Source organism: Mixophyes fleayi, chromosome 2 (genome assembly GCF_038048845.1).
Source record: "Mixophyes fleayi isolate aMixFle1 chromosome 2, aMixFle1.hap1, whole genome shotgun sequence".
Lineage (NCBI taxonomy): Eukaryota > Metazoa > Chordata > Amphibia > Anura > Limnodynastidae > Mixophyes > Mixophyes fleayi.
This window is the reverse complement of record NC_134403.1, coordinates 199,560,295-199,581,733: the sequence shown is the minus strand read 5'-3', so window position 1 is coordinate 199,581,733 and position 21,439 is coordinate 199,560,295. Positions and strand designations below refer to the sequence as shown.

Genomic DNA, 21,439 nt, shown 5'->3' with positions numbered 1-21,439 from the left:
GACACACACCAATCCAGGGTGCCAGACAACGCACTAAAAGGATTTATTGAAATCCATAGCAAAAAGGCAGTTGGGTGTCTAACTGTATTTTACACCCTACACTTATAGTTAAAAATGAAAAAAAATCAGTCTGCAAAGACTGTACGATAAATAGAACTGCCCAAAGTAGCTTTTTTCTTGCGTGCATATTCTTCCCATACACTAAAAGTTAAATAGAAAAAAAATCATCCTGCAAAGACTGTACGATAAATAGAAATGCCCAAAGCAGCTTTTCTGTTTGGGTCGAGATTATTCCCATACAGTAAAAGTGAAATACAAAAAGACGCAGCCTGCAAAGACTGTACGATAAATAGAAATGCCCAAATCAGCTTTTGTGTTTGGGTGTATATTATTCCCATACATTAAAAGTGAAATTGACAAAAAAGAAGCCTGTACGATAAATAGAACTGCCCAAAGTAGCTTTTTGCTTGGGTGTATATTCTTCCCATACACTAAAAGTTAAATAGAAAAAAAATCATCCTGCAAAGACTGTACGATAAATAGAAATGCCCAAAGCAGATTTTCTGTTTGGGTCTAGATTATTCCCATACAGTAAAAGTGAAATACAAAAAGACGCAGCCTGCAAAGACTGTACGATAAATAGAAATGCCCAAATCAGCTTTTGTGTTTGGGTGTATATTATTCCCATACATTAAAAGTGAAATTGACAAAAAAGAAGCCTGCAAAGACTGTACGATCAATAGAAATGCCCAAAGCAGCTTTTGTGTTTGGGTCTAGATTATTCCCATACATTAAAAGTGAAATTGACAAAAAAGCAGCCTGCAAAGACTGTATGTTAAATAGAAACCCCCTACACTTATAGTGAACGTTTCAAAAAGATGTTGTCGTCATCATCTTCAGCATCATCCTCACCCTCATCAGCGTGTACATCATCATCACAGACTATTAATTCATGTACAGGGTAGAATTCCACCTTGTTAACACCTCTTGTGTCACGGGCACTAGGAGTCTTTACGCAGTATCACCCGCTGATGGTCTTATCAGAGCAGTAGAGTTGGTATATGATACTCTGGTGGCAGGGTGATAATGGAACTGGAAACAGCAGATGGTTAGAGAATGCTCAGAAAGTCTATGACTAGCAGCACTGGTAAACAATAGGTAACTGAACACGAGGATCTGGATGGACAAGGACACGTGAGGGTAGTCAGTGGTCTGCGCAAGGCAAGTTGTACCACTGCTATAGTGAGAAGGAATGTCCAGGAGTAATAAGGAGGTGGAAGTCAGCGGTCTGCGTATAGCAAGTTGTACTGCTGTCTGTAGTGAAGGAATGGAATCCAGGTGAAGGTAACGGGGAAGTCAGTGGTCTGCGTGTAGTAAGTTGTACCACTGCTTATGTGAGAGGATATATGCAACTGGTGACACAGGGAAACAGGAATCAGTGGTCTGCCTCTAGCAAGTTGTACCACTGAATGTATATGTGAGGAAGGACACGAGGAGATAAATGCAATGCAGAGTCTACACGGGTACACTGAACTTGATCCCACGTTGAACTGCACACAATAATAATAATGAATGAACAGCACTGCACAGATAAACAAAGTCACTAGAATAGTCCAGCAAAAGGAAACGCAGTCAATAATAGCAATAGTCTCAGAGGATGGAAACTCCGGAGGAGAACAACTCAGTCCAGATGGATATGCAATACACCAGCACAGTCAATGAGAAGTATGCATACCGTGGTTCAGATGAGCAGGCTGTTAGAGATAGCTGCAGGGATACCTGAGCGGCAGGGAACTGACGAGATGAGAAGTCCTTGCAGAATGGAAGCGGCAGGTAGGTGCAGCGCACTGTAGGTAGGCCAGCAAGGACGACAAAATACTCAGGAAGCAGTAGTATATCGAATTGAACAGCAGGAGACCACGGGAGAGCTGAAGCGATGTAGCAGAGCTGGAAGCCGAGGAGCGTAGACTCGATGCTTAACAGGCAAGTTGACACGAATGGACACACTGTAGAAGCAGTAGGCAGCGGGTCAGCTGACGGCAGGTAGAATGCAGACTGGAGCGCTGAGATGAGCAGGACTCTGTAGACACGCTGAGGTAGCTAACAGAAATCAGCTGGAACACTAGCGATGTAACACAGGAGAGTTGGAGAGATCTGTAACTTGTTAGACACACGGAGGCAGCGGATAGGAATCAGCTGCTTGAGTCACGATGAAACACTGGAGAGTTTGCAGTAATCTGTAACTGTAGATACACGGAGACAGCGGATAGGAATCAGCTGCTGGAGTCACGATGAAACACAGGAGAGTTTGCAGAAATCTGTAACTGTAGATAAACGGAGGCAGCGGATAGGAATCAGCTGCTGGAGTCACGATGAAACACAGGAGAGTTTGCAGTAATCTGTAACTGTAGATATACGGAGGCAGCGGATAGGAATCAGCTGCTGAAGACACTAGGAACACGAGGAGTAGAAGTGGTCTGGAAACCACAAACGGCAAACAGGAATCAGCATCAGCTGAACACACGAGCAGGCACTGGAACACCTTCAGAGACTCATGAGGAATGAGACTCCAAGATCAGGCAACGTGGTATTGACCACAGGTGCTTAATATAGGGAGTGTTGCCTGATCAGCCAATTAAGTTAAAGGAACAGAACTGAAGGTTAAAAGGGACTGCACATGCGCAGTACCTCATGATAATGGACGGACACGGTTCCTAGCTACCTTAGAAGTAGCACTCACAGTCCGGTGAGTGACATCTTGCTTAAGTTGGTGGCAGGGCAAGTTAAATTGTTCTTGGAGCTGCTGCAATCTCCTACATGCTGTGGCAGAATGCCGGAAATGTCTCGAAATTTTACGTTCCACTGAAAGCATCTCCTGCACCTCACGGTTATTTTTCAAGAAGCTCTGCACCACCAAGTTTACTGTGTGAGCAAAACAGGGAATGTGATAGAATTCACCCAGCTGTAATGCTCGCACAATATTGTTGGCGTTATCAGAAATAACATATCCTGGGAAGAGTCCAAGTGGTATAAGCCATGTATCAATGACATCCCTTAGTTTTCGTAACAAATTATCAGCTGTATGCCTGTTAGTGAAGCCGGTGATACAAAGAGTAGCCTGCCTGTGAGAAATGTTACGTCGTGGTGTACATGCTGCTGCTGTTCCTTCTTGTGAAGGCGAATGACCAACCCAGTGGGCTGTCACAGTCATATAGTCTTTGGTTTGGCCACTTCCACTTGTCCACATATCTGTGGTTAAGTGTACAGTGGGTAGAATGGCATTTTTGAGCCCAATTAGTAAATTATTACGACCGTTTTGGTACAGTTGCGGAATAGCGTTTCGTGAAAAATGGTGTCGCAATGGAATTTTGAAATGGGGACACAAAACATCAATTAATTGTGAAAAACCAGCTGCGTTTATTGTGGATATTGGACGCAGATCTAACACTAGCATTGTAGCCATGGCGTCTGTGATCCGCTTGGTGACTGGGTGACTACTGTCCTATTTGCTTCCTCTAGCAAAAGATTGTTTCACAGTTACGTGTTGTAAAGTACTAGTGCTCTTCTTCTTGGCCTTCTTATGGGAGGAAGATTCACCCCCAGCAGCAGCAACAGCAGCAGCAGTGGGACTAACGCTAAAACATTCTTCAGCGGAATCAATTATAGTGTAGGACTCATCGAGCCCTATCAAGTTGGATGCAGTGTTAACTCCGATCGCTACTGAGAATATTGATGAGGACGGTGTTGTGGGTGTAGATTGCAGCCGTTGGGATGTAGGTGAGAGAAGGGTCCTAGCTGATGATGGAGTGCCTGCTGTTATTTTTTTACCATAACTTTCAGGTTTTCCCAACACCTTGCCATGAACTCGCATCAAATGGAATAACATGGAAGAGGTTTCAAGATGGTTAAGGTCCCTCCCTCAAATGACTGTGGCTTGACATACACTACAAATGGCTATACAACTGTTGTCAGGATTTGGGTAGAAATAATTCCACACATAAGAAGTGGCTTTTTTGGTCTTATGCCCAGGCATGACAATGGGCTTCTTCTTGTCACGTGCCAGAACTGCTGCCACTGGTGCAAGACTTACACAAACAACCTCATCAACATCCTCATTAGCGCCCTTGTCGGCTACACAAATCGCACCCTCATCCTCTTCTAATTTCAAAGTGGCATCCTCAATTGGTGTATCACCGGCTACACTCGGGCTGTTCAGGCACACATCAGCAGAAATTCTGAAAGGGTCCTTCTTTATGGGTACATTATCAGAATGGTCATGATTACACATACCACTCGTGGATGGACTCTCCTCATGGATTGGTGTAATTTCTGATTCCGAGCATACATTTTCCTCTAATGTCTTACTGTTTTCTTGCAGCTCTGCTTTCACATGTAACAGTAGTTGTGCACCACTTTTGGACTCCTAATTACTTGGTCTTGCTTGGTCACAAGTGACCTTACAAGAAGAAAGCTCAGTAACATTTTTAGATTTCACACTAATAGAGAAAGGCGAAGGTGTCATTCTTTGCGTGTGAAAAATGGCATGTTGGCAATTTTTTTTTATCGGCAGTAACTTTTCCTCGATTACAGCTCTTTTTCTCTTCAACACGGTAAAAGGTTTTTTTGGGGTTTTTTTTTTCAATGACTTAAAAAGACTATGTACTTTTAAATAGGCTTTACCAGATGACATACAGGGAAGACTACCATCAGGACTGGTGGCAGCAGTTGCTTGCTGATCATGCTCATATGTGGATTGCTGTGAATCCATTTTAATGAGACCCCAAACACTTGTAGTGCAAATTCAGAAATATACAGTGCTGGTATATTATAATTTCAACACCAGAAAATAACTTTTTTTAGAAGAGGGGAATATCTGACACCCCAAACACTTGTAGTGCAAATTCAAAAATACATAGTGCTTGTATATTATAATTTCAACACCAGAAAATAGCTTTTTTCAAAGAGGGGAATATGTGACACCCCAAACACTTGTATTGAAAAATCTGAAATATATAGTGCTGGTATATTAGAATTTCAGCAACAGAAAATAGCTTTTCTACAAGAGGAGAATATCTGACACCCCAAACACTTGAAGTGTAAATTAGGGAAAATGCCTCCTACTATTCTCTTCCTGCTCTATTACTGCTCTCTTCTTACTCTATTCCTGCAACCTAACCTTTCTCTCTCCCTCTCTCAAATGGAACTGGATCGATGTGGAGGCGGCTATTTATTCAGTCTAAAAATCGCGAGATCCGACAACGTCACAATGACGTTTTGCCTTGTTTTGGAATCCAAATAGGCGGGAGAGTACCGAGCCGACTCAGCTCGGGACTCAGATTCCGGAAGTTCGGACGGGTTTGGTTCTCGGGGAACCGAGCCCGCCCATCTCTAGTACACACACATGCCTCTGATGAAATCACCACCAGCGGTGTTAGGCAACAATAAATTCTCACATTTGGCGCTTCACAACAAGCTTCACAGTTTAAATAGGTGTCTGAACAACAATTCACAATGCTACTACATTAGGAAAAGGGATTTTCATAGTCCTGAGCATCTGCTGTTTCGTAGCTTTTCATAGCCTAGTATCTGCAGTGCTTAAATCGAAGTAGGCTTTTTGAGGTTCTCCTGCAAAAAAAGGTGATAATGTGCAGGCACATTTTAGCCACCGCTGCCATCTGTATCACCTCAGTCAATGCTTTGCGATCGTGATGTTCTTGCCTGTGGTTTTCATCAATGGCCAATTGCTGAACCCTGGTAGCTTCTTGCTGAGCTCTGATGGCTTCATGCAGAACCGATGTAGCCTGTAGCAAGGCCTTAACTACAGCTTCCATACATTCCAGTTTTACTGATAACTTTGTACCTGTTTTTACCCAGGACATGCATCAGTATTGTTTTACAAAAAGGGCCCTTTAAACTGTAACAGTTTCCACAATCATGCTGACCAAACACCACTTCGACTTGCCTTTGTATATATGGCACTGCAACTCCTAGCATGTGTCACACTGTAAAAAGTCTGTGTAGAGTATCACTGCAACTTTATATTCCAAGCACACACAGATCGCTTCCTGCAGGTTTCTCAAGACAGCTGCTGCTTCTCTCAATATGCACAGATCTCATGCTCAAATTCTCCAATAAGTTGTAGCCGGCTTAGGAAAACAGGTGCCAGCCATCTCCAAGAGTTGATAGTAGTGTACAGCAGCTGAGAAATCACACAAGTCCAAGGTTTTGGTAGAACTGGCACTCCTTGCCTCTCTGCAACTAACTAAACACAAGTTGTTCCTGACTGTCTAACTATAAAAGAAAACATTACAACTACCAGGATGTATAGTTTACTCACAACAAATATCAGGCTCTCTCGTAGAGACTCTGCAGTCCCTTCTCCCAGGCAAATCATTGAGGACGTCTAGCTTGACTGCTTTTTAAAATCCTTATACAGGAGCAAGTGCTAATCTGCCTTAGGCTGGAGGCACAAAATACCCGAAATGGGCCTAATGGATGGAGCATGCCCTCACACTCCATTCATAACCCCAGGAACCCTATACTAGTTTTTACCAAAGGCCAAAAACCCTTATCAAGCCATTTAAATACAGACAATCATATAGGTCAGAAACAGGATCAAACATACCTGCCCAAAAACACTTTTCCAATATTTTTTTTATATATCATCTATCTATACATCTAAGGCTATAAGATGAGGTGTTTCACGAGCACTAGCAATTTCTCTACTTATCAGTACACACACATCTCCTCAAATAATTATTATTTATTATTATTATTACCATTTATTTATATAGCGCCACTAATTCCGCAACATTGTACATAATACATGATGCTATGAACATCCTGATCATCTCTTTGGTTACAGGTTGTTCTTGCTCCACCCACATTAAAGCTGACAGCATGGACAGAAGATGAGAAATGATAACAAAAACATGATGCTAATCTAATGCTCTTTACAAAAGGCATGTTTCACTGAAGAAAAAAAGAATCCAATTTTTCCCCACAGCATTGCAGTTTATGTGGAACAGTGGGTGGGGAGGGATTAAATAGAAGTAATTAATTTTTCTGTTTACATTTGGCCTAGAAATCAACAGGTACAGTGATGACAAAGTTTGAAAATCCTTTATAAATAATGACCTGTACTCCAGTAGTTTAACTTGACATATTTTACTGAAAGACCAATATATCCAAAATTGTAATTTTCTTAGTACTTAGTACTAAACTGACATTCCACTATAGCTCGCATAAGAAGTAAAGTATTATTCAGCTCAGTAATACACATTTGATATATATTAAAGTTGCATTACCATTTAAGTGGCAAACATTTAAGTTAGCCACTTTAAAATGGCTCTGGAGGGGATGTGTGAGACCAATCAGAAAATACAGCTCCGGGGAGTGGGCTGGACACCATAGTTCTAGACTGTGCTTTTCCAGGGCTCTTTATAAAGCTGCCATACATACAGCAAAATCGTGGTTCCCTGGCCCCCAAAAGTGACATCCTTCACCTGCCAAGCAGTCTCCCACCCATCTGGGTTCGGTTGAACCATCTACGGCTCAAATTACTGTATATCTCTGCTCAGGGAAGGGATGGCAAATTTTAGCCCTGGGAAGTGACTCAGCAAACTATTAGGGACATTTTAAAGGAAAAAGATGCAGGTGGCCCAGTTACCCAGCCAAAGGTAGCTCCAATTGGGACTGGCATGGGGAGCAGATGCCTCCATGCCCCCTAGCCCAGCCTACCCCTGTCTCTGCTGTTCCCAATCTAGGTCGGTGGATCCCCAGACTCCCTGCACACACCTGTGATCCGGCGGCATCTCCTAGAGCACCAAAAGGGATCTGGTCCGCTGCACCTGTGGACTGCAACTTCCAGAATTCAGTCGGGCATGCTCCTGGAGGTCATTGAGTAAGTGCCCATGCCTCCATACCTGCCGCTTTACACTGAGAACCCGACTGTTCTCAGTGTAAACCAGGTGTCACCGGAGGCCGGAGTCACCAGGCTGCCGCAACAGAGGACCCCACCTGCCAGCTCCTTCTGCTCAGGAAGATTACTGGCACCCAATGCCAGGCTGTGTGCCTTCTCATGCGGGCTTGCTCCTGCCATACCTGTGGGCCGCCATCCTCAATTGTAACTTGGACTTAAAAGCCTAGATGCCTGCCTGCCATCACTACCTAGCTGCCATCTCGGTAAGTACTCTGTCACCCAGAAATAACTCACTCGGTCTGGGCAATCTGATTGTGCTCACTAACTCTTAGCATTGTATGGGGCTCTGATGCCCTCTGGTGGATTCATAATGACACTGCCTGCCCTGACTCCTAGGGCTCAGCCTGACTGCATTCCACACCCGGCTGTTGACTACTCCCATCTGGTGACTGCAACTGTCAATATACCCTCTAATACTACTAATACTACAAATACTACTACAAAGTGTCAGAACCTTCTCTATCTGTATTAGTGACTTGATATATGGCAGTTTGCTTGGAGTCGCTAGTTCACCTGTGCAGCCTGGACACAGGATCAGTGAACCTTGCCGGCCCTCACTTTGCTATCTAGCCACCCAGCCCCACCATCACTTGTCCTATTTTCTGAAGAATGTGACTGGCAATACCTCTACACATGGTTCTGTGAAACAAGTGTCTTGAACACTCAAAGTAACCTATCCTATAAGGCATCCTGGGCAAAGACAGCCTTGGAAGAGATCCCTTACCATGGTCCAATATGAGACAGTATCTTAAAGTTTCAACTGTCCCTGCTGACAAGAACCCACCGCCTAGCTGCACTCCTATACTTCCTTGGGTGAACAGGGCCCAAGTTCCAGGACCGAGAGAGGCCAGAGACCTCTGGCCTACTGGCCAGCATTGCTGGCCTATAGGAGATCCTCCTCTATATATAAAATCCTTGTCGACAAAACAGGACATCTTAGCTCCGGAGCAGAAATTACAGGAGACTGTATCTACAGCTGTCTTTAGCCAATAGACTCACTGTTAAAAAAGATTGGGACGAATATGTTACAAAGCTCCAGGAATCTGTCCTCCGCCAAGCAACTGAATTGTGGGATCTCCAGGCTAGAGTGGATGACATCGACAATAGGGACCATTGTAATAACCTCCATATCAGGAGCATCCCTGAAGACTTACATTTCCCTGGCATTGTGGATATCCTCCCTAAGATCTTGAATGAAGTCCTAGGTCAGGACTCCCTCAGATATTCTTTGATTGAGCTCATAGAGCCCTTTGTTCCAGGTCCCTCACTACAGAGCAACCTCATGACCATGGTCTTATCTTTGTAAACTTTTGTATGTTCTCCCTGTGTTTGTGTGGGTTTCCTCCGGGTGCTCCGGTTTCCTCCCACATTCCAAAAACATACTAGTAGGTTAATTGGCTGTTATCAAATTGACCCTACTCTCTCTCTGTCTGTCTGTCTGTGTGTGTGTATGTTAGGGAATTTCGACTGTTAGTTCCTATGGGGCAGGGACTGATGTGAGTGAGTTCTCTGTACAGCGCTGCAGAATTAGTAGCACTATATAAATAGCTGATGATCATCATTATCTGCAGACTTCACTACCATTTCCAATGAGAAGAAATTGTGCGCAAAACTAGGTTTCTAGATGGTATTGACTTTGATGGACATAAGATTCAGATATACACACTCTACAAGAGAGATGGGCTCTCCGACCACTAACTCCGTAAACTGGACATTAAATATCGTTGGAGGTTTCCTTTTAGCCTACAAGACCCCCGCAATGGCAAGCAAGCCCTACTTAAAAGACCATTCTGGCCTGGATAATTTCTGTTTCACCTTGGAGATCACCACGCATTGCTCTTCATGAATGGCGAGATGGATTCTCCAGTCTGGTTCCGCCGTCTCCTCCACAATGAGAAAGGTGGCGCATCAGGTCTGACGTAAGGGCCAGAGCCCTAGAGCCACCTCCTCATAAGACCAGTCGGAAGCTCCTTGAGTCTGCTCTCTGGACTCTATGTATTCTTCCCAGTTGTTTGATTTCTTCACCTCCCATTTTCTAGTGTCACTGCCCATGGCTCTGGATGGTTTATTCGGCTCAATGACCTCATCTGTTTACCTGCTTAATGCTCCAGAATTACTGTTACACGTTGCTATTGCTGGCCTTGGATGACTGCCTAACTCTCTACTACCGAACTCATAAAAGTTTTAGTTTTCTTTCCTGCCAGTAATGTTTTTCAGGATTATCTCGATTTATTTATGCTTAGTTTACCTTTGAAATGCTTTATATACCTTTCTGTTTGTTTCGTATCCAATATACTAGTTACACCATGTTCTATTTTTCAGCTGACCGACACTTGGCGCCACAAACACCCCACGGGCTGTGGTTACTCCATTTATTCCCACTCTCATATTGCATATTCCCGTATTGACTATTTGTTTTTGTTTTTTTGGAAAGTAGGTTTATTGAGCTTTTTAATATAAAGAAAATAAGGGTGGGAAGGGGGAACAAAAAGGCAAAAAAAGTAAAAGGGATAGGGACAGTACATCTGTACTGTACAATATACATATAAATCAACATGTATATTGTACAGTACAGATGAGCACATGTGAAATATACAATTGTAATAAAACAATCAAGCAGAAAGGGGCATGCCAGCCCAAAAAAAGCAAAAATTGCGAGAGTGGCTTACATGATATCGAAAGGTAGCGGAAAAAGGATCAGGACAAGGAAAGAAAAATGAAGGGGGGGGGGGGTTGTATTAGTACAGGGAGAAATAGAGGGGGGAAAAATAAATCAAAGGTAGCTTGGATCAGTAGAGTGTATTGAGTTTTCTAAACAGTTGGGATATGTCACATTTAAAGAAGAGGTACATTAGGAAGCAAAATATTCTCGCCAGGTATGTCAAGTTGATAGAAATTGATTGGGTCGGTCATTTAAGACAGTCATATGCTCTAAGTTATAGGTTTACCAAACACTCTGCTTCAAAGCTTGATTAGTGGGACCTTGTATCTGCTTCCAGTTTTTGGCAATTAGACATCTAGCAGCAGTAAGGATGTGACTTGGGAGTTACATATCACTCTGTGAATGTCGGGTGGGAGGCAAGGAAGGAGGAAATAGGAGAGGTAAAATGGAACCTGTAGATGAGTAATTTTGTGAATAAGAGCAGCAATACCTCGTCAGAAAGAAACAATTTTAGGGCATCTCCACCAAACGTGAGACAGGGACCCCTGTTGATGAGTTACAACAGGAAAGATCTGTAATAGTTGGATAAATAACCTTCAGTCTGAAACGGACCAAATACCAGCAAAGTAAAAGTTTATAGGAATTTGAGTGAAAATTGAAGATTTAGCGACTACTTCTCTAATATCCTTCAGTTCCTCAACTTCTAGGGTCTTAGCCATATCCTCCTCCCAGCTTATCTCATGTGATTCTTTGTCAGGTAGATTATTATGACTATCTATTTGTTAGTCATTGTCATCTGCATTTAGTGAAAGCTGCAGATATAAGACAGATGACTTTGTTCCGATCACTCACCCATTTACAGTATCTCAATCTCACTTTGAGTCTTAATGTAAATCTCCCCAGACATTGGACCTGGAGGCTCAAAGACTAATTGCTCTATGACAGCTATTGCAAGGAGCAGATAAACTCAGCCATAGCTGAGTATATAGAACACAACGATTCCGCTGACATTTCAAAGGTGCATAAGTGCATCTTGAGAAGCAAACTGATCAAACTGGGCACGTTCATGAAGAAGCAAAAGACCACCCTTAAAGAGGAGCTGCTACGTAACATGCGGGATTTGAAAACCAGACATAAATCCTCCCTAGCCAGTAAGACACTGTTAGATCCAACTACCGCCAGAACGGCCCTCAAAAAATTACTCAGAGACAGAACAAAACTGGCTTTCAGCAAATACAAATACAAATACTATCGGTGTGGGAATAAGCCGGGTAAACTGCTGGCCAGACCACTTCATACCCAACAAGCAGAATTCTTTAACCACTCTATAAAGGATATTAGCAGACAGGAGAGCCATTTTACCATAGACACCACGACTGCTTTTCAGGCATACTACTGCAAGTTGTATAACATCTCTGGTTCACCCCTGCAGATGATGACTGACTCTAAACACCACCTCATCAAAACCTACATTGAGGAGTGTCGGTTCCTTAAGATTTCTGAGGCTGCTAGTCCTCCTTGCGGGAACTAGTAGACACCATCACCTTCACAGCGGTGGACAAGGGCCCAGGACTGGATGGCTTTTGTATTAGCTACTATAAAACTTTTGGGAAGTATTTAAACTTGATGCTTTTAGTGGCCTTTAAAGAGATCTTCAAAGACTCTGGCTTCTCCCGGCAGTCCCTCAAATGCCATATTACCATTATCCACAAGGATGGCAAGGACCCCTCCCAGTGCTCCAGCTGCTGACCAATCTCCCCGTTGAATGCTGACCTGAAGCTTTTTGCTAAAATGGTGGCCAATCGCTTTAGGCTTTTGTTATCAGGAGTGATTCACAGTGATCGATTTGGCTTTGTCCCAGGTCATGAGGCCCGAGAAAACTCACAAAGATCATTAACCTGATGCACTTGGTCGGGGGCTCACGGGACCCTACATTACTGCTGTCTTCCAATGTGGAAAAAGCCTTTGATAGGGTGGACTGACAGTTCCTTACAGGTGTGCTGGACCACATGGGATTGGGTCCGGCCTGCTTCCATAGAATACTCGAGACCCCATGACCCATGTGGAAGTTAATGGCTCCCTCTCCGAAGCATTCCAGACACAACAAAACATGGCAAGGCTGCCCGCTCTCCTCCTGATAGTTGTCCTTTGCATGGAAGTTTGGCTAGGTCAATTAGGAATAATCCAGATGTGTCAGGGATGTGGTTGGGTGGGACAAAACACAAGTTAGCCCTATTTGCTGATGATCTCTTAGCTACCATTACCAACCCTGTTGCCTCTCTGCCCAATTTAATGGCAGAATTTAAGAAGTTTGGTGAACTGTCTAACTCTAAAATCAACTATGGCTAGTCTATGGCGGTACTGGAGGGAGTTAAACATACCTTTCCCTTCACATGGCACCCCACTTACATTAAGTATTTAGGGGTATTGCTTACCAAAGTGCTGTCTGACATCTATAAGGTTAACTTCGCTTCTTTTATCCCTAAATGCCAGACAGAATTACAACAATGCTGTTCCAAAGGCTTCTCCTGGTTGGGGCGGATAAACATAGTAAAGATAATAAAAAAGAATACGCTACCAAAGCTGCTAAATCTGCTCCAAAAGCTTCCTATCTATATTTCATTCAGATACTTCAACGACATTCAGAGGATAGTTTGTGACTTTGTTTGGGATAGGACACCACCTAGATTTAAAACATGGTATTATCTTTAGGCGGAAAGCTCAAGGTGGCATACAGCTGCCCCAATTCTCTAAGTACCATAACTGTTTTCCCCTGGTTGCTTAAACTTCCCCACTCTTCACATTCTACCATTGGGCGAGACTCCAATCACTGGACTATGTTTTGTGCCCAATCTCCGGACTATGTTTCGTCCCCAATCTCCCTTAATCATCTCATTGTCTTTTAATCCAGATTTCTATCCGGGGCTCTCCCTCTGTGCCTTCAAGTCATGGTTTGACGAGGTTGTGGTCATGTGTAGTCAGCTGATGTCATACTGTCAGATATGCACCATCCCTGTTCTGCAGGAATAATTGATCCTTTTTCCTTCTGACTTCTGGTTGTATATCCAAACCAGACATTATTTGCATACCAAGTCCTTCATGACGGGTGTGGGCAGGAACCTGACTAGCTTGAAAGGATTATGCTGCCCTCCAAACCACCACAACATACAATTTCTAACATTTCTAACATACTCATCGTGAATTTATATGACTCCCTACCAGGATATGCTGGCTCCTGGGACCCAGACCTGGCAAGAGCCAGCGACAAAGAAGTATGGACTAAAATTTTACAGTTCACATAAGCTAGTTCCACTAGCATTTTGGTGGTGGGAGCATGGTTCAAGGTCCTCTCTAGATGGTAAAAGTGCTTGTCTCAACTTTGTAAAATGTTCACAGAAAACCTGATGCCTGAAGGACCAGTGAGCCAGGTACATTGGAGGTCCACTGTTCCCCCCAGTCTGAAAGAATGGCTTAGGCAAATAGAACTCTGTATGACTATGGACAACCTTTCCATATGAAGCCAAAAGCAACTCACTGAATTCAAAGCTATGTGGCTCCCATGGCTTGACTTTTCGGAGTCCTCCTATTATCGCTCTGTCATGACCCAAGATTGATCGCTATTCATTTCCTTCACCCATGCCGATTAGACCTACCCAAAGGCGGGGAGACCCAAGATTGACTGCTATTCACGTGTTTCACCCATGCCAATTAGATCTACCCAGGTGCGGGCAGACCCCCCTTACTTATGTTTATAATCTGTCTATGATGCATCCACACCTCCCCCCCACACCATTTCCCCTCTTTCTTTCCACTCTCTTCACTCTCTTAAAGTAGTCTTTAAGAGCCGACAGCGGCAATGCAGCATTTTACGCCGGCCAAAGTTTGTCTGCTTTATACTATTTGTAAATGCCTATAATGCTATTAGACTATCATTAGTAGGAGCATCCATATAGGGAGGATACCAATTTCCAGCAGGGAAATAAACGGGGGTGATATATATAAATCTCCTCATTTCAAACTCTTAATAGGAGCACAATAATAGTGACTTTTATGTAGAACCATAGATAGTGTGGGTAAATGGCTCCTCTTTGAAGGGTTAGATGAAAATATAGCAATATCAACTCTTTGAGGAGGGACACATGAGGGATATATATATAATTTGTTAACTGAATCTCACCAATGATATGACTTTAATATTGATGTATAAAGCAATGGGCGATATGGAAATATGGCATTACTGGATGAGAAAAATATAAAGGAAGTCACTAATGCCCCATGTTTATAAGTAGCTAGGGAAAAGAGATATCTCACCCGAAAAAAGTTTTGCTCTTGCTATAATCACCAATTATGGTATTTAACATAAAGAGATATGGAAATCCAATGAATATTTATAAAATATAAAAATCTGGATAAACATATATCTCCCATAGTTATATTTATTGAGGATATGTGATGCTTCCTACTAAGTCAACAAATTAATATGTTAATGCCATACTTGCCAACTTTTTGTATTTGCCTTCCGGGAGCTGCTGAGGGTAAGGTGGGCGTGCGGGGGCGGGGCTCCAAAATCGCGTCCTTTTGGACCTGTTCCCGTGACGTAATGACGCAAACGCATCATTTTACAGTGGGGGATGGGGGCCAAATGCCGCAATTTCGGGAGAATCGCGGTATTTTGGCCCTAATTCTGCCCACTTCACTAGGAATGTGGGAGATTGCCATACTCTCCAAGGAGTCCGTGAGACTTACCCGAAATGCGGGAGTCTCCTGGACATACCGGGAGTGTTTGCAAGTATGGTTAATGCATGAGTGTCCAATGATGATTAAATGAGTCACTGATGTCAATTTGATTTTAACATTTCACTTTGTATTTGCCGGGTACGGTAATTTTAGAATGATTAAATAAAAGTAATTTTTTGAATAATACATTAGTGGACTGGAGTGCTCTTTTCTTGCTTTTTCAACACTGATCTTTTTGTAACCTTAATATAGATATGTTGGAAAAGCACTGCCTCGTTGCGATTGGTGGAAATATATCTAAATATTGAATTATCAGGTTGGTCCCTTTCATAGTGTGAAATGAACTTCTTCTTTTTCTTGCTATGTGCAGTTACTCCCACAGCAGACATTTGCCCTTTAGATGGCATTGCAGTTACATTTTGTTGCTTAAATTAATTAGTATATTCCTATTAATTAACTGCAAAGAAAATGAATGGACAGAAAATCGAGGCAATCTGAAATAGCAAAGGTCATTATAAATAGAAACCAGCCACACAAAAAACTCGACAGTAGGAATATTCAAGCACACAAAAGAGTAATGTGCAAAGATGTTACGATTTTACCCAATTTGTTTGTGTATATATATATATATATATATATATATATATATATATATATATATATATATGGTTCTGTTCTAGATTGCCGAAGATCTTCAGTTAAAAAAAACACCCTGCCTTTTTTACGAATAGCGCATTGAGGTATATTAGTTAACATGCTAAAGGCACTCCTCCTCGAGATACAATACTAATTATTTTTGTTTAGTTAGCAGTTGTTTTATAAAAAAGTATTGATGTCTACCTGAGACTGTTTAGATCAAGGTCATCTGTGTCGAATTCCAGCAAAGGCTGTGGGGTATCACTTGGGCCGTGTGAGTGAAGCACTGAAGAACTAGAGGAAATCACTGTTGTTTGGCCAGAGGGATGGATAGTTTTAAACTGGAATTGAGGTCCCATCCATAATCGTCTGTGGGGTCCAGTATGAGTCACTATTTCCACCTAGAAAAAGCACAGCAAAAAATCTCTTCAAGCACAAATTTCAATTCTATTTCATCAAATTTTACAATAGGAAAAGGCATTGTAAAGACATCAGTGTTTATGGTTGGCAAGAGATTACAACTCTCTTTTCATCTGCATATCAACCTCTATCTCAAGCCACCAATGCTTATGGGGTTTGTTTGTTTTTAATAAACTTCTTTTGATTGAAATCGTAAAGTCCCAGATTCAATGAACAGCAGATATTGTAACAGACTGATCAATTCTGAATTTTTTAAAACATATAAAAGAAGAAGGAGAAATTAAAAGGCAGTGGGGGAGAGATGGGGGAGAGATAGGGGGACCAGGGAAAGAAAGGATAGGAAGAAGGGGAGGAGTATCAAGTGCTTCTGATATATATATATAAAATGTCAGTAAAATCAGTAAATAAAAGTGATTAATATCCATAGGCTGCACAAAGGGATACTATAGATTGTTACTTCTAGATAACGTAACTTCTATGTGTGTTTGACAATTTAAATGTTAGCCTGCTAAACCAGGTTGTGTTAAAGGGAGATTTCTTATTTAAAAAAAAATGGGCGTTGATCAAGTTTAGATTCCAGGGGTCCTGGGCTCTCTGGAAACCCATCTCCCAAAATTTCCTTAGAAATTTTGATCACCTTCCTCCAAAATGGTTGGAGCTTCAGGCATCTTCACCAGATATGCCAGGGGTCTCTGATCAAGCTATCACAGCGCCAACATTTGTCTGATAGTCCAGGAAACATCTTGCTAAGGACATTGGGGCATCTGTACCATCTAGTAATCACCTTAGTCTCCAAAACGGACACATTATTGAATGAGGCTTGTGTGGTGCTTCGGGACATCTAGTTGTGTTTCTAGGTCTCGCTCCCAGGCTTAAGTAAATCCGGGAGGGAAAAAGTTTATAAATCAAAGTGACTATATGTTTCAGATCTTGCTGCAATGCACAAAGAAGTTCAAACACAGTTAACTCCCTTCCCAAAATGTTATTTCTGTTTACACTTTCACGATAATGTATCTGAATATAGACCCAACTTTCCTTATCTGGAATTGTTAATTCTTTTTTAATCTCATGGTAAGGACGAATCCCATCACTATTAACCAGCTGGCAAACACAGATAGTTCCAGCTAAACACTAATTCTTGAGTATGTGAGGTGGTAGACCTGGAGGAAAATCTTTGTTGTATGTGAGAGAAGTCCAAACTTTTTAAAAATCTGCAGTGCGCAAGTCAGTAGCATCACAATCGGGAGAGTTGGCAGGCAGTCTCTCTCCTACTTTTCTTGTAACTTTCACTACCTGCTGGTGTCTTAAGATTAGTTGATCGGATCCTGGATTGTTGTGCCTTGTTTGGAAAAGTGATAGATACTATTCACCTCCAACATTAAATCAATAGCATTTACATTTAACAAATAAGCCTATTTCTCCTAATGACCCCACAACATTAAATTATTATTATAACAATATTTATCCCCCCAACATTAAATTATTGGGCTGATTACATCAATATATTTTATCATTATAGCAACTGGTTATACTCCATTACCTCTCCGCATTAAAGCAACATCTACTGCTGTAACATCCCCACGTTACAGAAGTAGCCCTGTCCCTCTGCATTACAGCACTACCCCCTTAACCCCTTCAAATTACAGCAATGCCACTGTCACCATCACAACCAACCCCACACTACAACAATTCCACCATCACCACCACCAACCCCATACTACAGCCTCCTTCTGTGCTGGGGAGTGGCTGGGATGAGGCATGTCTCCCCTCCTGCTTACAAGGGTCCCGAAGGATGGAGCTGGGGCTCATTCAGTTGCAGAGCATTAAGTGACAGATTGCAAGGATCCGTCCAATGATTTGTGCAGTAGGCCTGAGGTAACCACTCCCCCAAGGCGCTTACATGGAGCTGTGTAGATATTGTGGGGTAACAAGGAGAGGGTAGCCAAGGAGGAAGAAGGGGAATGACAGATCTAGGCTGATCCCTGTGCCACATGCAATAAAGTGGCTGGCCCCTGGGGAGGGGACAGCGAGTAAGAAGAAAAGCAATGTTGAGTCCGGCCACAAATTAGTGCTGGGTCTCTTGCTTAAAAAAATAATAATATTGAATCAGAAAAAAAGCATTTTTAAAAATAAATAAATAACATCTTAAATGGCCCCATGACCATCCGGCCTCCCTATGGGCAAATCCACTCCTGAAGGTATAATATATATAGAAAAGAAGGCATCTGGCACTAACAGGCTAAATAAGGTCTGTAGGGTTAGCTTATAATGGAGGTAGATAACCTGTTGCATCATATTAGGACTTCAAGTTCAACAACAATTGGTGAGCCGCACGTTGCCTACTTCTGGCTTATAGGCGAAAACATTGACCATTTTTAATCTTATAGGTGTTTATAGGGTGATGAACAGGTTACAAAGTATACTTATAGGGCCTGATTTATAAAGGCACGTATCTGCCATTTTGAGCATATCATAAGCAAAAAACCATGCCCAGAACCGGCAGAAATGTCTGTGAACACAGTCCTGTTCTGTGCGATTGCGCGCACAAAAGATACTTACTACAGCCTACGATTTCAGGGAGTGAACTGGGCGGGGAAGAGGCATTTTGCCATAGCACGGTGGTTAAGTGGTTAGCACTTCTGCCTTACAGCACTGGGGTCATGATTTCAATTCCTGACCATGGCCTTGATGAATCAGGCCCATAATGTCTTACAGCGCATTCTTGTAGGGTCAATTTAAAACATATTAGTCATCCTAGCTGGAAGTACCTTCAAATGTTACCCTTTATCTTTTAATAAATAAACACTCTGCTACAGCATAAAATTTTCAGGATGAGGGGAAAAAAACATACAGTACTGTTTTACTTCCCTTGAGATTCAGTTACGTTTATTTTACATTTAAGATTACATTTTTTTCTATTACACTGACACAGCTGAGCAAATATTTAGAAATTTGTTAAGGACTTAAACATTTTTATTAATATGTAAGAAATTCATAAATGTAAAACCAAAAGTTAATAAATATTATTTTAGAAAGTAATCAGAAATGTGGTTTACAAAAATCAAATTTTACACGATATTCCAGTGCAAACACATGTTCTTTAAATTCAGCTTTACAGAGTAGCACAGATATAAAAACACTAATGAAATAATAGCCTGGGGAAACATTTTATACCATGTATGAAAGTCGTTTAACATAGTATATTTTCCTAGTTGTAGTGCAACACAACAGTACTATATACTAACTTTGGTAGGTATTTAAATTGCAAATTAATGAGTACCTATCAGACAGGGCTGTTCTTTTACATCTCAATAATTAACCTAAATAATTCCTAAATATAATGTAAACCATTTATATCAGGTGTGGAAATGATTATTTGGGCACCCTCATTTGGATTCTACAATCTAACAACCAGATCATTCTGGCTCCAAGATATTTTATTTATCTCTGAGCACAACACCAGTTCCCAATACCTAATTCTAGTACCCAGGCATTAATGACTAACTCCTGCTTCCAATCTCCCACTATGCCTACTGTAACTTCAGTCCCAAATGCAAATTCCAATGTCAGGCCAACTGAATAGAGGAAAAATTAACTGGTGCCCAAATGACAGTCTTCTAGTGATCTTGGCCTTAACAAACATATGCTCAAATGGTAAAGTCTAGACACAGGTGTCAAAATTAACTTCTTCCCAAAATACACTTTATAGTGTAAATCACTTGTACTACAGTTGGAGCTATGTATACTGAAGTGAACATTGCACCATGGCTCATGATTAAGTGAAGTATCCATACTAAATTGTGAAAGAGCTCAGAATATTTAAGTCTATTGCTCCAATTGTATGTTACCTTTCCCTCTCAGCCCATTGACTCCATATACTCTGTCTCAAACTGGAGCAGGTAAGTCAACTGCTGGTGAGCCATACTGCCAGCAGTGTCCTAACTTTCCTCAATACACATAAGGTTTAGGGAATTTCATGTGGTTACACATATCAAGTTGGAAGTCTGTATGGCATGGTCAGGTGACTCTTCGTTCTGTTGTTTGACAGAAGAATGGATGAGAGATGGATACTCATATAGAGATTACTGATCAGTACGGAGAGATGGACCAATAATTTCCATGGCTTTTATTATATGACAGAATACATGGTTGTTTCACAAACAGATTGCAGTGAAGGGTTGAGGAAAATAGAAAATGTTTAATTATTCCCTATTCCTGTTGCATCATTCATCTCTGATCCAACAGGTCAGTTTATACTATATTCTTACAGCCTGCAAAGGTAAAAATGCTGTCCTCTTACTAACAAACAGTAATATTCGCTAAATCAATGGACATTGCGTCTTAAAGGGATAGTTTACTAAAGGGCAATTACCCAGAGATTTATGGCAATCCTTGCTTAAACCTTGCATCATTCTGTGATGCCCTGTGATGAGTTTCTAAGATAAGAGGAACCATCACATGGATTTTATAAAACTGACATTTCCTGTCCAGCTGCTGAAGTGTAAAATACAAAAAGAGATGAAGTGTGGGGGACACTGGGTTTCAAAAATCACGGTGGCACAGTGGGTAGCATTGCTGCCTGGCAGCACTGAAGACATGGGATACAGTCAGGATACTTCCTGTGTTATTTTGTCTGATATTATTATTATTATTATTACCATTTATTTGTTAGGCGCCACAAGGTTTCCGCAGCGCCGCACATAGTACAAACAGTAGACTATACAGGGTATAACAGTACAGAACAATAAACAAAAGTACCAATACTTCAGAAACTCCAGGCAGGCAGATGCAATAGACACGGAGCAGAAGAACGGGTAAGGAGACAGGAGGGAAGAGGGAAGAGGGCCCTGCTCAAGCGAGCTTACATCCTAAGGGAGGGTTAAACAGACCAGGCACAAGAGGAGCCAGTTGAGGGAATGGGAGAGAGAGGAGAATGAGTGGAGTAGATGGGGGTTAAGTGGATGGTTGATAGGCTTTGGGAAAGAGGTGAGTTTTGAGTGCAC

The 21,439-nt window shown here is 41.9% G+C and overlaps 1 protein-coding gene across 10 annotated transcripts in view; it reads right to left on the bottom strand.

Moving 5' to 3' along the window:
* Positions 1 to 21,439, bottom strand: part of BCAS3 (BCAS3 microtubule associated cell migration factor) — a 1,120,339-nt gene that overhangs the window by 450,972 nt on the left and 647,928 nt on the right. For all 10 annotated transcript variants that reach the window (XR_012688055.1, XM_075195324.1, XM_075195323.1 and 7 more), the window contains one exon: positions 16,221 to 16,417. Coding sequence is in view for 9 of the 10 variants with exons in the window: in XM_075195324.1 (XP_075051425.1) it covers positions 16,221 to 16,417 (197 nt within the window). In the remaining variant the exon portion in view is untranslated. The remainder of the gene's footprint in view (positions 1 to 16,220; positions 16,418 to 21,439) is intronic.